This window comes from Triticum aestivum, chromosome 3D (genome assembly GCF_018294505.1).
Source record: "Triticum aestivum cultivar Chinese Spring chromosome 3D, IWGSC CS RefSeq v2.1, whole genome shotgun sequence".
Taxonomy (NCBI): domain Eukaryota; kingdom Viridiplantae; phylum Streptophyta; class Magnoliopsida; order Poales; family Poaceae; genus Triticum; species Triticum aestivum.
The window spans coordinates 553,286,756-553,301,464 of NC_057802.1; the positions used below are offsets into that span (position 1 = coordinate 553,286,756).

Below are 14,709 nucleotides of genomic sequence, written 5' to 3' on the forward strand. Positions count from 1 at the left end.
GTCCGGACCATGGCAACTGCGGAGACGCGTGGTGACTGTCACGCGGGGAGTGTGAGACCGTGAGGTAGGTGGCTGAGAGACATCGTGTGGGCGTTATTCATTTTGCCCACACATAGGCGTGTGAGAGGGAGCGCAAGGAAAAAAAAGGTGTATGTGCGCTAGTTGTTTTACCCACACGTAGGTGTATGGGCTGGTCCTCTTAAACATACAAAACGTGTAGGCACACCCCTTAACAACAACACGTGTGGCAGTTATCGTCGTCCAAAACTTTTTAGCTCATCTAAAAAGGAACTTCCTAGTTTGGAAATGAAACCGCATGGAAACCGAAGAAGATTGCCGGCCGTTCCATGCATGCATCCATCACATGGATCGGTTCATGAGGCCGCACACCACGACCAAGCCCAGGACGAGTAGGTGATCCACCTCCGGCGCCATCGTCAGCGTCAGCACGTCCTCCCCTAGCACCACCCCCGCCGCCGTCTGCTTCCGGGCCACCTCCGCCACGGCAGAGCCGTCCACGCCGCGGACTCTGTACTCGGGCTTGTGCTCGCCGGAGCACCCGTCGATCCTGTAGCACGTGCCGCTGCCGCCGTGCATCGCCACGGCGGCCCTGCCCTTCTCGGCCCGCCGCACGCTGAACCACGGCGTCGCTTCCTCGTCCTGGTGGCCGTTGTGGGCGCAACGGCAGACCTCCCATCTCTTGAACATGCCGAAGCCCTTGCGCCTGATCCTGACGAGGGCGTTCCCCTGACGGTCCATGAAGAAAACCTCGCGGCCGCCCCTGCAGCCGTAGTTGTCGACGCGGAAGGCGACGGCGCCGTCGGGCCCGTACACGGCGCAGCCGTTGCCGTTGAACACCAGCGACTTCATCCAGACCTTATACGCCTGTGGGCTCTGGTGGTGATCACCGGAGCAGGGAGAAGGCGAGGCTGCCGCGGCAGGAAGGGGCTGGATCTTGGCCATTGGAGAGAGCTCGAAGAAGATCTCTCTGCTCTGCTGCTGTTGCGATGAGAATGACATCGATGATTGGGATGGTTGGGAGCCAGTGGCTGGTTCTACATATTTATGGTTGCTTGAACTAGTTTGTTCGTTATTCCGTGCGCGGATTATTGTCTCTTAACTGTAACGTGAAGAGAGATGCAGGTGGTACAGGTTGCCAATTAACTTTTCTAAACAATAACGTTGGATCAGTGCACTTATTGTCTGGTGGGGCATATACACTAGTTAATGGCAGTGTGTGCGTCACGCCTTTGGATAGAACAGCGCTGCACTGAACTTGTTTATGCTCGACCCAGTATTGTACGAGTCAGCATCCGATTAGCATCACGTTTACATAGTGCTCGTTTGGAGCTCTTCTCTTGGCAACAAATTTGCACAGTTAATTACAAACTTGTAGGTGCTTACATGAGTACAGGCAGTTGAGACTGGATGTGATTAAACCACAATGCAGAACAAAACGAACTACGGATGGTTCCATTTGGGCTGCTAGTCATAAAATGGATTGTTCTGTTGGGTGAGCAGAAAGAAAGCAGGCGTGTAGCCATGTACTACGCTGATCGAAGGATAAGTACTTGCACCTAATAAATTAAGCAGGCAGAGGCCAGTTTCCGTCGCTGTTACACCTTCTCTGATGTTAGCCGGCGGCCCTCAGAACAACTTTGTTTACAACATCACTTATCCACACATGGGAGAACTCGATCCCTAAGAGCAAGCTACATTTTTTCTTCATCATTATCCAAGCTTTATTCAATCAGTTTCATGCTCTGCACAAATGGGAGACTCATTTGTATCAGTAATCACCATTGTTCCGTGGAGCACGCAGACACCATGTTAATACACACAACACTGTTTTCTACTGAAACGAGGCCAAATCAACACACGGCGGCGATCGATGGAGCGTAGAATCAATGGGGGTAGCCATCAGAGAGAAAGCTCCATCGTTTACCGGATCAAGTGGTGCTAGTCCAGTTGACGGTAGGCACACAATTTCTTTGCGCGTTTACGGTACGTACATATCAGTGTGGAGCAGCCGAACTATGTACGAGTGGTAGAGATCAGTACATAGTACTCAGTGTGATCCGTGGCGCTCGCTCGGTAGATCACACGGCCAGATACCATCCTCGTGCATAGTGTATACTAGAGGCAAACGCACGCTTCGCCGTGCCAGTCTTTCATTTTGGCGTTGCTAAAACGTGCATATATATGAGCGATGGATCACTCATGCTCTGCTATATTGCAAAACAGTTTTGGACGTGACTACCTGGCGCCCGAGCACGGGTCGGGCTCTCGTGCTGGGAGCCCTGCACGCACTATGCTGCAGGGCCAACCAGCCGCCTCCACCTGTCCCTGTAGGCCCCACAGCCTACTAAATACATTTTCGTTTCTCTTAATTTACTCAAAATTCTCTCTCTTTCCTTATCCCTGCGGCGGCCATTATTCTACAGAGTTAGAGCTTCTGCAAGAGAGGATTCTGCAAGGTGAGGTCTGCAGCTCGTGGTCGTGGCCTTGGCCGGCGGTAATACGGGAGCTTTCTCGCTAGCGCCGCCCGACTCCGGTGAGCCCAAGCCCGAGCCAATGTAGCGGTAGCTGCTCGCGTGCCGCCATTCCCGATCTGAGCCGACCAGCTACCTGTGAGAAGGTGGAAACTGGAACTGAAGGGCGTGCGGGCGCCAGGCGATGAACTGGGTGGAGCATTGATTCGCCGATATGCTGCAGGAGGACGTGGAGGCGCGCATCAAGATTGGAGCTCGATGCAAGCTCCACAAGCAGAGGCGAGTTGTATTACAACTCACCGGATATAGTCAGATCGGGAAGAGTGTATACACATTCACGGACGTTAACCCATATGTACGAACTGAAGTTTGATGTCCTGCTTCACCTATCCATATGTCTCTGTTTTCAATCACCTAATTGCAGTTAAGCTCAACAAAATCATCATAATGCAGCGGATCACACTAGTCACGCTCGGGCTGGGGGAGGAAGAAGAACCCATGCTCTCGGCCAAGTAGACAAAGCAGCTCTCGGCGTGAAGTCCCTTTCGGTAAAACGTGTGTCGGCCATGATTGCTATGTTGTGAACGATGCTGGGGTCGTCACTGTCATTCTGCCAGCATCGCCGTGCTCCGACAATCATGGTCGCCCCTCGACGCGGCCAGCTGAGCACTCCTCGTAGGCTGCAGAGACCGGGTGCTTCGGCGCGAGGCCATAGTCGATTGACATAGCCAGCACACCGGCCTTCCAGATGACGGAGTTGAGGTGCCGGTGATACATCTCCGACGCGGCGGAGCCGAGGACCAGGCCGTCGCCGGGATCAGGAAAGAGAGAGAATTTTGAGTAATTGAAAGAAACGAGAATGTGTTTAGTAAGCTGTGGGGCCTACGGGGACAGGTGGAGGCGACTGGTTGGCCCTGCAGCATAGTGTGTGCAGGGCTCCCAGCACGAGAGCCCGACCCCCCGAGCACCAGTTCGCGGGAGCGAGCGCTCTCCCTAAAAGGAAGGGCCAGCCGCACGGCTCCGTCAGAACAGCCCAAAAATGGACCACGATTATCCCATCTGCATTTATTAGGGGATCAAAAACTTTAAAAACTTGTAACTTTTGATTAGAATGTCAAAATTCAAATCCGTTTTCACCGTTGGGTTTCTCATAACGAGTTCTTCAAAACTAGATCTCGTATGAGTAGGTTTCGACGAACTTTTTTTTCGAGCAACTTCGTGTGTTACGGAGGCAACTTTAGTGCTATAGAAAAGCAACTCCTTTTCCCCTAGTATGACTACCTATCAACGGAGGATCCTCTCTAAGTTGGTTACCATGACTGCCAATTGACTAGTTTCACCTCTAAATCGCCTACCATAAGAACAACTCCAACGTGGATCATCAAAATCACCACAAAATATGTCGGAATAGACCTGTCTAGACACTGACGGGCACCTAATTTGTTTGAACAAGTCCTTACGTCATAAATCCTCCAAAACCGAACGACGAGGGGGTGTTCTCAAGGCTCCTTAGCGCCAATTGCTCCCTCCAACATGAAGCCAGATCCCATCTCCTCAGACGACATGAGGAGCAGAATTCGCCCCTCCTAGTTGAGGCCCCCGCGATGGACAAAGAGTCCGCACTACAAATAGAGATGCTAACCCAATGGTCAACCACCAACCACTATCTGACAATGCCCTCTCTGCTACTCCCGAGCAAATACGAAGTCCAAAACTAGATGCCGCCTAAAGGAGGAGACGTCGTCCGTCCCCACTGCGCCAACCATTTCTGTTGTAACAAGGAGGTGGCAACAAAGAACTTCGAGTATTGATAAACGCAACCACATATAAAAAAAGACTAAGTTCACCCAACAAACCCCGTTGGGGTAGAAAAAGAAAAACAACCATATGACTTATATGCACTGGAGCTGTACTTAAAAAGCCAGCAACTTTTGGGGTGTTTTTGTGCAACTCCAATGCATTCACCAGACAACTCGTGTGTAGTCTCATCCTGACTTGGTATCTAGATAAAGCGGTCACATATAGAAAATACTAAGTTCACCAGGCAACTCGTGTGTAGTCCAAGCCTGAGCAACTCCACAGTTTTTCTTGCGCACCTAGGCAATAGCAGAGGAGAAAACACACACGCGCGCACATACACATAGTCATGCGCCTCATATCTCTAGCTAGGAAACCTGACCGGTTCCACCCGCTCCCTTCTACGGTCGCACTAAGAGATTCCACCCGAGGAGAGGAAAATCTTGACTCCACCTCTATGACACAAACTTAATTACAGGTATCTAAAACCTTTAGATATTTACCAAATAATAATGGTCTTGATAAATGTTTCTGTTCATGAGGATTGGGCAACTGGATACATGGTTTTAGGCAAACTATTTGTTGATCATGGGCAACTCGATACTTGGTTTTAGGCAATTGTATGATTAATTGTGGGCAACTATATTATCTTTCGTGTATTGTGCATAAAAAGGATGCAAACTATGTAGAGCACCTCGGAGTATTTAGTCTCGCACAAGTTAACTAGGAAATAAAAAAAGGAAAAAAACATAGCAAACTATCTTATCTTTCATGCTTTTAGACAACTGTATGGTTGATTGTGGACAACTGGATACATGATTTTAGATAACTGTACAGTTGATTGTCGACAACTAGATACATGGTTTTAGACAACATAAGGGTTGATTGTAGGCAACTATGACACCTAAAAAGGGATAAAGAACGTAGACATGTTCCTTTTTGGAGGGGGTCACAAATAAACTTAATCTCCTAAAAACACTTTGTGGTTTTAGTTATGTCTCCATGACCAGCTCTACACCGCTCCCCCTCTATGATCATTCACCTAATATTTACAATCATACCAAGGGATCCAACCCCGAGGATATGAAATTCTTGATGTGTCTCTATGACATAATCTTAATTGAAAGGTATCTAAAACCTTTACATATAAGCTAAATTAAGGTCTTGGTAATATTTCCGTTCATGAGGGTTGGGCAACTGGATACATGGTTCTAGGCAACTGTATAGCTGATTCTGGGCAACTATGACACCTGAAAAGGGATAAAGAACATTCACATGTTTGCTTTTTTTAGGGGTTCACAGATAAACTTAATCTCATAAAAATTCCATGGTTTTAGTTATGTCCCCATGACTAGCTCCACCCCACCACCCTAGCTCCACCCGACCACCCTATATGATCATTCGCGAAGTGTTTACGATCATAACAGGGGATCCCACCCGAAGAGAAGAAATTCTTGACACACCACTATGACACAAACTTAATTCAAAGGTGTCTAAAACCTTTAGATGTTGGCCAAATCGTGGTCTTGGTAATGTTTTTGTTCATATGGATTGGGCAATGGGATACATGCTTTTAGGCAATTGTATGATTAATCGTGAGCAACTATGTTATCTTTCATGTATTGTGCATAAAAAAGGATGCAAACTATGTAGAGCACCTCAGAGTATTCAGTCTAGCACAAGTTAACTAGGAAATAAAAAAAGGAAAAAAAAACATAGCAGCTCTAAGTGTTTCTGACCAAAACAAAAGAAAGCAACTATAAGCTAATTTATGTGCAACTCATGTGTATTTCCCAAACAACTTAGCTGCCGGAAAAAAGCACACAGACAAAAGAAGACATGATCTTGTTACCCCCTCCCCTGCCAACTCCGTCGCTCCATCGTGATGTTGTTAAGCCCATGTACGCCCTTTCTTCTATGGATAAAAGTGTGATATGTTTGTGTTAACCTAGGATAAAAACATGTGTGGAAAAACTAAAAAGAGAAAGAAAATGAAGCATAGCACAATAAAACTGTCCCCTATAAATTGGAGCAACTCATGCTAAAAATTGGAGCAACTAGTTGCGAACAGCAATTTTAGGCAACTTTACCAGTGATTTTAGGCGACTCGTGTTAATTTGAAGCAAGTATTATCAGGCATGTAAAAAATGACTGCTATACATATCAAAGAATTTCCTTGTAGTAAAAATATCATGCATCCCCTATGCAAAAGTAAAAACTTGCAGCAACTTTGCTTGTGATTTCAGGCAAGTCATACTAAAATTTGAAGCAACTAGTGCTGGGCATTAAAAAAAGGGACTATTGCCCCTATAAGATCCTTGATGCTGGCCCACCAGTTTGGTTAGTACATTCTAGCAACACTGGCCCACCAGTTTGGTTAGTACATTCTAGCAACAGACCAGCGTGAAGATCAGCATGAAGCCCACCACAAAATAAACACATCAGCGTGACCAGCGTGAAGCCCACCACAAATTCGTTGGGGGGAAATAAGCCATGGAAAACAAGACTCTAATGTTTTCCTACATTACAACTTCCTGACTGAGCTTTAGCCACATCAGTCGGTCAGAGGAATACATCGCAGAAATAGAAATCTGACAGCTTTTAAAATTGAAACATGATTCCCTACCCGATTGATTCTGAAGCTTTCAAGGATCAAACAAGATTTGGAGCCAGAAAGTGGACCTATATACGGCATCATCTTCATACATACAGACAATTAAGCTAATCTTTTTCTACTGAACCAACGGTATAAGCTCGACATTGTGCTGTTAGCTCTTCGCTGCAACCTCTCCTCCCTCGTCAGACTTTTTTGAGCAACTCTTACAGCCGTTGTGAGATACTACTAGTCCCATGAATTACAACTTGTGCAGTTTACCTCCTCAGAAGCATGCCAGCCGTGCTCATCTGCTCGAAGAGTAGACACAACCGGTCCAGACCTCCGGGTGCACCCTTGTGGACACACACTGGGGACTCGTTCGCCCCGACTAGCAGCGCGGCAATGCTGATGTCGCTCCTTTGATTGCGCTCCATCCAGGACCACGACGGAGGGAGGTAAAACGGATTGGCGACCTGTGTCGCAAGGGACCAAGGGAGCAGGCCCATCGAGCACGGCGTGGATCCCCAGGAGGAGGCAGGACCGCAGGAGGAGGGGTGGTCGGGCGCGTGCCGGCCGTGGCGCTCGTCGCCGGGAATAGGTAAGAGGAAGAGGCGGCCGAGGGCTTGCTTGGTGGGCGCGTGCCGGCCGCGGCGCTCGTCGGCGGGAATAGGTAAGAGGAAGAGGCGGCCGGGGGTTTGCTTGGCGGGCGCGTGCCGGCCGCAGCGCTAGTCGCCGGGAATAGGTAAGAGGAAGAGGCGGCCGGGGGTTTGCTTGGCGGGCGCGTGCCGGCCGCGGCGCTCGTGGGAATAGGTAAGAGGAAGAGACGGCCGGGGGTTTGCTTGGCGTGAGACGCGTCGAAGGTAGGAGGACCAGGTGGCAGCCCTGTAGGCGGGAGGAGGAGCGCGGCGGAGGGGCGCATGGCCTGGGGGAGGAGCGCGGCGGCGGTCGCATCTCACGGAGGAGGCGTCGGGCGGCAGGTGTGGGATGGAGTGTGGGTGGTGGGATGTGTGGATAAGGAATGAGAGTCAGGCGCCTTTGTCGGTAGCGCGTGCGCTCAAAACGACCCAAAAGCGCAGCTACGTTTTCTAGAATTTAGGAACAGTTTTTATAGATGAATGATGGATTACTCACGCTAACACCAAACATCACGATCATGGAGAATAGTAGAGGCATTGAGCCATCGATGAAAATTTTGTTGGGCTTTTGCTGATGCTCAGACAGAAACAAATAATTACAATCAAAAACTCTGGCCCAAGTTACCGCAAGACCTAACGACTCACCGTTCTGGAAGGGACTTATGAGAACGAAAGATTTATTCTTTCGTAGGGTCAAATTCTTGATTGATAATGGGATGACAACAAGATCTTGGGAGGATACGTGGTTAGGGGAGACGCCTCTAGCCATACAGTACCTCATCTTATATAATATTGTACAACGTAAGGAGGTTTACGTAGCTACAGTACTACATGGGGTGCCCTTAAATATACAGTTTAGGAGATCCTTAGTTGGGGAACGCTGGAACTCCTGGTTACACTTGGTGCGGAGGTTGATGGAGATTAAACTATCCGACCATTCCGATTCCTTCCACTGAAAATTAACCAGAAACGGTGTCTTCACGGTCAAATCTATGTATATGAATCTAATTAATTCTGGCCCAATCCAAAATCGTTACATATCTGGAAAATCAAGGTTCCTTGCGTATCAAGATTTTCATGTGGTTTGTCCACAAGCAAGTGATACTCATCAAAGACAATTTAATAAAGCGACGTTGGGTAGGAAGTGCACGATGTTGTTTTTGTGATCGTGACGAAATAATACAATACCTATTCATAGATTTCTCTCTTGCGAAATTACTTTGGCGAACAGTTCATATAGCCTTTAACATTATTCCTCCAGTTAGCATTGAAGCGTTATTTGGAACGTGGCTAGCTGGAGTAGATCTTACTCGTATTCGAATTGGAATATGTGCGATTATTTGGGCTATATGGAGTTGCAGGAATGATTTGATATTTAACAAACAACATACTTTAACTTTCTTGCAGGTCATATTCAGAGCTACGGCATGGATCCGTACGTGGTTCTTACTCACTCCTACGGACTCCAGGTGAAAGGATCGATATAGTTGACTAGAGGGGGGGGTGAATAGGCAACTAACAATTTTTAGCTTTTCTTTACCAATTTAAACTTTGCATCAAAGTAGGTTGTCTAGATATGCAACTAGGTGAGCAACCTATATGATGCAACAACAATAAGCACACACGCAAGCAAGAGATAAAGCACAAATAAGCTTGCACAAGTAAAGGCATGAGATAACCAAGAGTGGAGCCGGTGAAGACGAGGATGTGTTACCGAAGTTCCTTCCCTTTGAGAGGAATTACGTCTCTGTTGGAGCGGTGTGGAGGCACAATGCTCCCCAAGAAGCCACTAGGGCCACCGTATTCTCCTCACGCCCTCACACAATGCGAGATGCCGTGATTCCACTATTGGTGCCCTTGGAGGCGGCGACCGAACCTTTACAAACAAGGTTGGGGCAATCTCCAGAACTTAATTGGAGGCTCCCAACGATACCACGAAGGTTCACCACAATGGACTATGGCTCCGCGGTGACCTCAACCGTCTAGGGTGCTCAAACACCCAAGAGTAACATGATCCACAAGGGATTAGTGGGGGGATTCAAATTTCTCTTGGTGGAAGTGTAGATCGGGGCCTTCTCAACCAATCCCTAGAGAATCAACAAGTTTGATTGGCTAGGGAAGGAGATCGGGCGAAAATGGAGCTTGGAGCAACAATGGAGCTTGGAGGTGGAAGAGGTGGTCAACTAGAGAAGGAAGACACACCTTATATAGTGGAAGAACAAATCCAACTGTTATCCACCAACTCAGCCTGTGCAACGCGGTACTACCGTACCTGAGGCGCGGTACTACCGCAGGGCCCCGCGGTACTACCGCCCACGCAGCAGAGACCAGAAGAGCCTAAAATGCACTAAAGAAGAGGGCGGTAGTACTGCTGGCGCGGTACTACCGCTCCCCCTTGCGGTACTACCGCAAGGCAGGGGCTGTCCAGAGATGGGAAGGCACGGATATTAAAAATTACATCCGTGGCTACTTCCGCAGAGTTGGAGTCGATGCAAAAACCCGACGCGGTAGTACCGTAAGCCAGCAGCGGTACTACCGCGCGAGGCGCGGATGTAAAAAATTACATCCGCCCCTTACTGCCGCGTACTTGCGGAACTAAGTCAGATACCACGGTACTACCGCTTACTAGAAGCGGTACTACCATGGGCCCTTGCGGTACTACCGCACCAGCGGGCGGTACTACCGCAAGGTCCTGCGGTACTACCGCTCTAAGGAGCAGTACTACCGCACGCCCTAGTTCAGCAAGCAAGAGCAATATTTGCATAGACAAGGAAAACATAGGATACTCCAAAGGCTAGAGCAAAGGAGGTGCAAAGGAAGATGTGTACGTGATGAATCCACCCAACCTTTCCAACGCGGACCCCCTCTTAATAGTACGGCTTCCCTACGACTCAATACCTCCGAAAAGAAACGAAGAGAAACGCCGTCTTCCATAGCCTTCGAGGGGAACCAAATCATCTTGTGCCTAGTCAATATATCTGAAATATTCGATGCACATGATTAGTCCGCAAAAGCATTGTCATCAATCACCAAAACCAACTAAGGGATAAAAATGCCCTTACAATCTCCCCCTTTTTGGTGGATTGATGACAACACGGGATTTGCACGAGGGTATAACGCAAAGAGCAAGGGCAAACCCCAAGTCTCTAAAATATAGACGGGCTCCCCCTAGATATGTGCTATCTCGATGAGTGCTTTGGACTGCACGGCACACATACTAGGATCAACACTCCCCCTATATTTTATAGACATGGCAAATCTTGCAATAAGGCTAAAGCTAAGCAAGATAGACATGAGCATAATGTAATAAGCACGAGATAGAATAAGCTCACTACGGTACGATAGAGTGCATATGTCTTACACCATATGATAGAAGGTCTCACGAGCACAAACCAAAGAAAACCAAAGCAAACGAAATAAATGAAGTTCAACTGACCCAAACACGACACAACTCGCAAATCCTACACTCTCTCCCCCTTTGGCATCGAGACGCCAAAAAGGCAGAGAGGACACCTACAGCAATAGTGGTGGCTCAAGCGGAGTAGTCGCTTGCACGCTCCCCGTCAGACTCTGCAGCTGGGACGGACTCCTCCTCAGACTCGGTCCACCGATAACCCTGCTTGCGCATCCATTCTGCCTCTGGGTGATGTGCACCTCTGACCCACTAGATATGTTCTCGCCAAAGGTCCTGAAAATCCGCTTGTCGCGGCGGCGAGTCTCCTTGGAAGCCACATGGGTCTGGTACTGCCCCTTTGCCTCCATACAGAACAAAACCTTCATCTTGTGCTTCAGTCGCTTAGCCCAAGAAGGCTCAGAGGTGGGAGGGATGTAACCCTCAGAGCTGTCCTCATCTGCTGCCTCCTCCTCATCTTCATTTGCATCCACGTCCATGGCAGCCGCAGTATCAGCACGAGAGGTAGTGTTGGCCCACTGAGGCTTGATACGGAGGTTGATGGGCTCATGCCGGATCCAACCAGGGGCCTCAAACTCATCCTGAGGGTAGACCCGCTCCCAAGTAGCCGAGATCAACTGAAATAGATAAGGTCCATAGATGGGGACCTTGCGGTTGTAGACCGCAAACCGAAGCTCATGCCACATGATATGTGAGACATCAAGTGGTAGTGTCTGAGAGTTGCGAGCATCTTCACACAGGAGCATCATATCCACAAGATAGGCATGCACCTTGTCCTTGTCCCCAATGCATGGGAAGAGAGTGTTGCGGAAGATCCGGTGCATGATGTCAAGAAAGGAGTTGAGTACCCAAGATGACTTGCCATTGGAGAGCTTCTTCTCCACATAGAAGGTCATAAGCTTGTTCTTGTTGGCAGACTCGGGATTGGCATGGGGGCGAACACCTTGGGGTGTGGCGAGCCCCTCATCCGGAACCCCAAGCAAAGTCATGAATTCCTTCCAAGTAGCAGTCAGCTGCCGACCATTGGTCATCCAAGTCATGGTCCTTTCCTCATTGGGATGAAAATGCACTGAGGCAAAGAACTGAGCAAGGATCTCAGGATCATAGTCTTTGTGGAATGAGATGATATGCTCAATGCCAAATTGCTCCACTAGGTCTAAAGCCTCACCAAAGTATTCCCGGTGCGCCTCTTTTCGCATGTGATGCATGTTGATCCACTTCACCTCCACATAGGTGTTTTGCTTGGCCTTGATGACATCCAGATAAATGAGATTCGGCTGCTTGGTCCAGAATAGCTCATTCCCTCGAAAGTTGGCACGAGGGTTTCCATATGGATTGATCTTCCTCCGAGAGATGAACTCAGCAAGCGGTATCTCATCCATACCCATTGCGGGTTCCTTCTGTTTGGTGGCGGTGGTCTTGGTTCTGCGTTGGGGGGCATTGGAGCCCTCTGCTGCCTCTGTGTTGCGCATACGCTTGGATCCCGTGTCACGGCTTGGATTGGAGCAGCGAGCCGAAGCACCTGAGCCACCACCTAAAACACACACCACAAAACAAACATGCACGAAACGCGAGAAGGATCAATGCAAAGACCACAGCAAAGCAGGTAAAACAAGTAGAGATGGAACGTGAGAAGTGCCACAAGAGGGATTTGAGACAACGATAGTATCGTGTGTTGCGCCACGTGCGGTAGTACAGCTCCAAGGAGCGGTAGTACCGCAGCAGCAGGGCGGTAGTACCGGACGTGCGGTAGTACCGCACGGTTGCAGATCTGAAACGGCCACGGAGATCTGAGCACAACCGTGTCAACACGCGGTACTACGGTCGATCAAATCCATCACGGGACAACTATAGCAAGTACCATCACTACACAAAACTACTCTCCTACGTCCTACTCTTGCATAGATTTGGCCTAAAATCTCAAGAACAACTTGCATCTCCCCAAAACCTAAAAGAACCAAGACGAACAAGAAAAAGGGAGGGATTGGGGAGAAACCTTGTCCCATGGCAAGAGGGAGTGGTGGGGAACGATCCCACCGGTCGGAATCCGAGGAGAGCGGCCAGAGACGGAGATCCGGCGAGGACCTCCGGTGCCGTTCTTGAGCGAGAGAGAGAGAGAGAGAGAGAGAGAGAGAGAGAGACGGAGTGGGGAGAGAGACGAATGGGTATGGGGGAGTTAGAACTCCACCTGCCCGTGTTTAACCCCCCACGCGCCCTCGACCGCACGGTAGTACCGCACGTCATCGCGGTACTACCGCCCCGGGCGGAAGTACCGCACCGTGACTTTAGTACCGCTCCCCCAGGCGGCAGTAAAAAATTACTGCCGCGCTGGGTGCGGAAGTACCGTGCGCTCCTCACGCGGTAGTACCGCACATCATTGCGGTAGTACCGCCCGGGCGGAAGTACCGCACCGAGGCCGTAGTACCGCTCCCCAGGCGGCAGTAAAAAATTACTGCCGCGCTGGGTGCGGAAGTACTGCCCCCCCTCCCCCCGCCTTTGCGGTAGTACCGTGGCAGGCCGCGGTAGTACCGTGAGCTCAAGAAAAGACAGTTTCGACCAAAAGAGAGAACACCAAAGCACGGAACCTTCAAGCGAGAGACCACACCAAAGAGCTAACACACTGGACACCATAAGCACAAGCTCGGCACGAAGGAAGAGAGGCAAGAGACAACACAGACCAAAAACGAGACACAAACTCTCCAAGGAGAGGGCGGTGGCCGGAGCCACCTATGTTTGAGTCAATTGGTATGGCACCGCGAAGAATTATCCTTGGGCCCATGACCAAAACTCGTCTTTCAAGCACAAGTACCATAAAAAATGGCTAATGTGAAAGAGTTGATCACTTTATGCATAATGGGGGGGAGGGAGAGTTCATTGAGAGAACAACACTCCCCCTATGTCCATGCCTACACCTAGATTAGGCAACAAGTTGAGTGTGGTGGGTGGTGCAAGGGTTCAAGCAACATTGCTCGAATCAATGATATTTAGCTCATGCCTTAACTCGCGAAATCTTGCTTCATCCAAAGGCTTCGTGAAAATATCTGCAAGGTTATCATGGGTGTTGACGTAGTTGAGCTCGATCTCCCCTCGCCTAATGTGATCTCGGATGAAGTGATACCGAATCTCAATATGCTTCGTCTTGAAGTGTTGCACGGGGTTGAGAGAAATCTTGATGGCACTTTCATTATCACACCAAAGAGGCACTTTGTCACAAATGACACCGTAATCCTTTAAAGTTTGCCTCATCCATAAGAGTTGTGCACAACAACTGCCGGCCGCCACATACTCCGCTTCGGTGGACGAGAGAGACACACAACTTTGCTTTTTAGAAGACCAACTTACCAAAGAGAAACCAAGGAATTGGCACCCTCCGGAAGTGGACTTCCTATCCACTTTGTCTCCCGCCCAACCGGAGTCCGAATACCCTACAAGCTTGAAGTTTGCTCCTCTTGGGTACCATAAGCCAAAGTTTGGGGTATGAGCCAAATATCGAAAGATTCGCTTGACCGCCACAAAGTGTCTTTCCTTAGGCGCGGTTTGAAACCATGCACAAATTCCCACACTCACCATGATATCCGGTCTAGATGCACAAAGGTAAAGCAAGGAACCAATCATGGAGCGATATACCTTTTGATCCACCGCTTTACCATTGGGATCGATGTCAAGTTGGCACTTGGTGGGCATTGGAGTGGACGCCGGCTTGACATCACTTAGCTTGAATCTCTTGAGCATGTCTTGAGTGTATTTGGCTTGGTTGATGAAGGTTCCTTCTCTTCT

The 14,709-nt window shown here is 49.2% G+C and overlaps 1 protein-coding gene across 1 annotated transcript; it reads right to left on the reverse strand.

The window, feature by feature from the left end:
* Positions 1 to 280: 280 nt before the first annotated feature.
* LOC123075357 (protein LURP-one-related 11-like) lies at positions 281 to 1,016 on the reverse strand. Its single transcript, XM_044497985.1, has one exon. It carries the CDS (start codon positions 961 to 963, stop codon positions 361 to 363), a length of 603 nt encoding a protein of 200 aa, XP_044353920.1. The 5' UTR covers positions 964 to 1,016; the 3' UTR covers positions 281 to 360.
* Between the last annotated feature and the right edge of the window lie 13,693 nt (positions 1,017 to 14,709).

Bases quoted from the DNA above. Each gene is read 5' to 3' on its own strand.
- LOC123075357 (XM_044497985.1), bottom strand. From the start codon at position 963: ATGGCCAAGATCCAGCCCCTTCCTGCCGCGGCAGCCTCGCCTTCTCCC.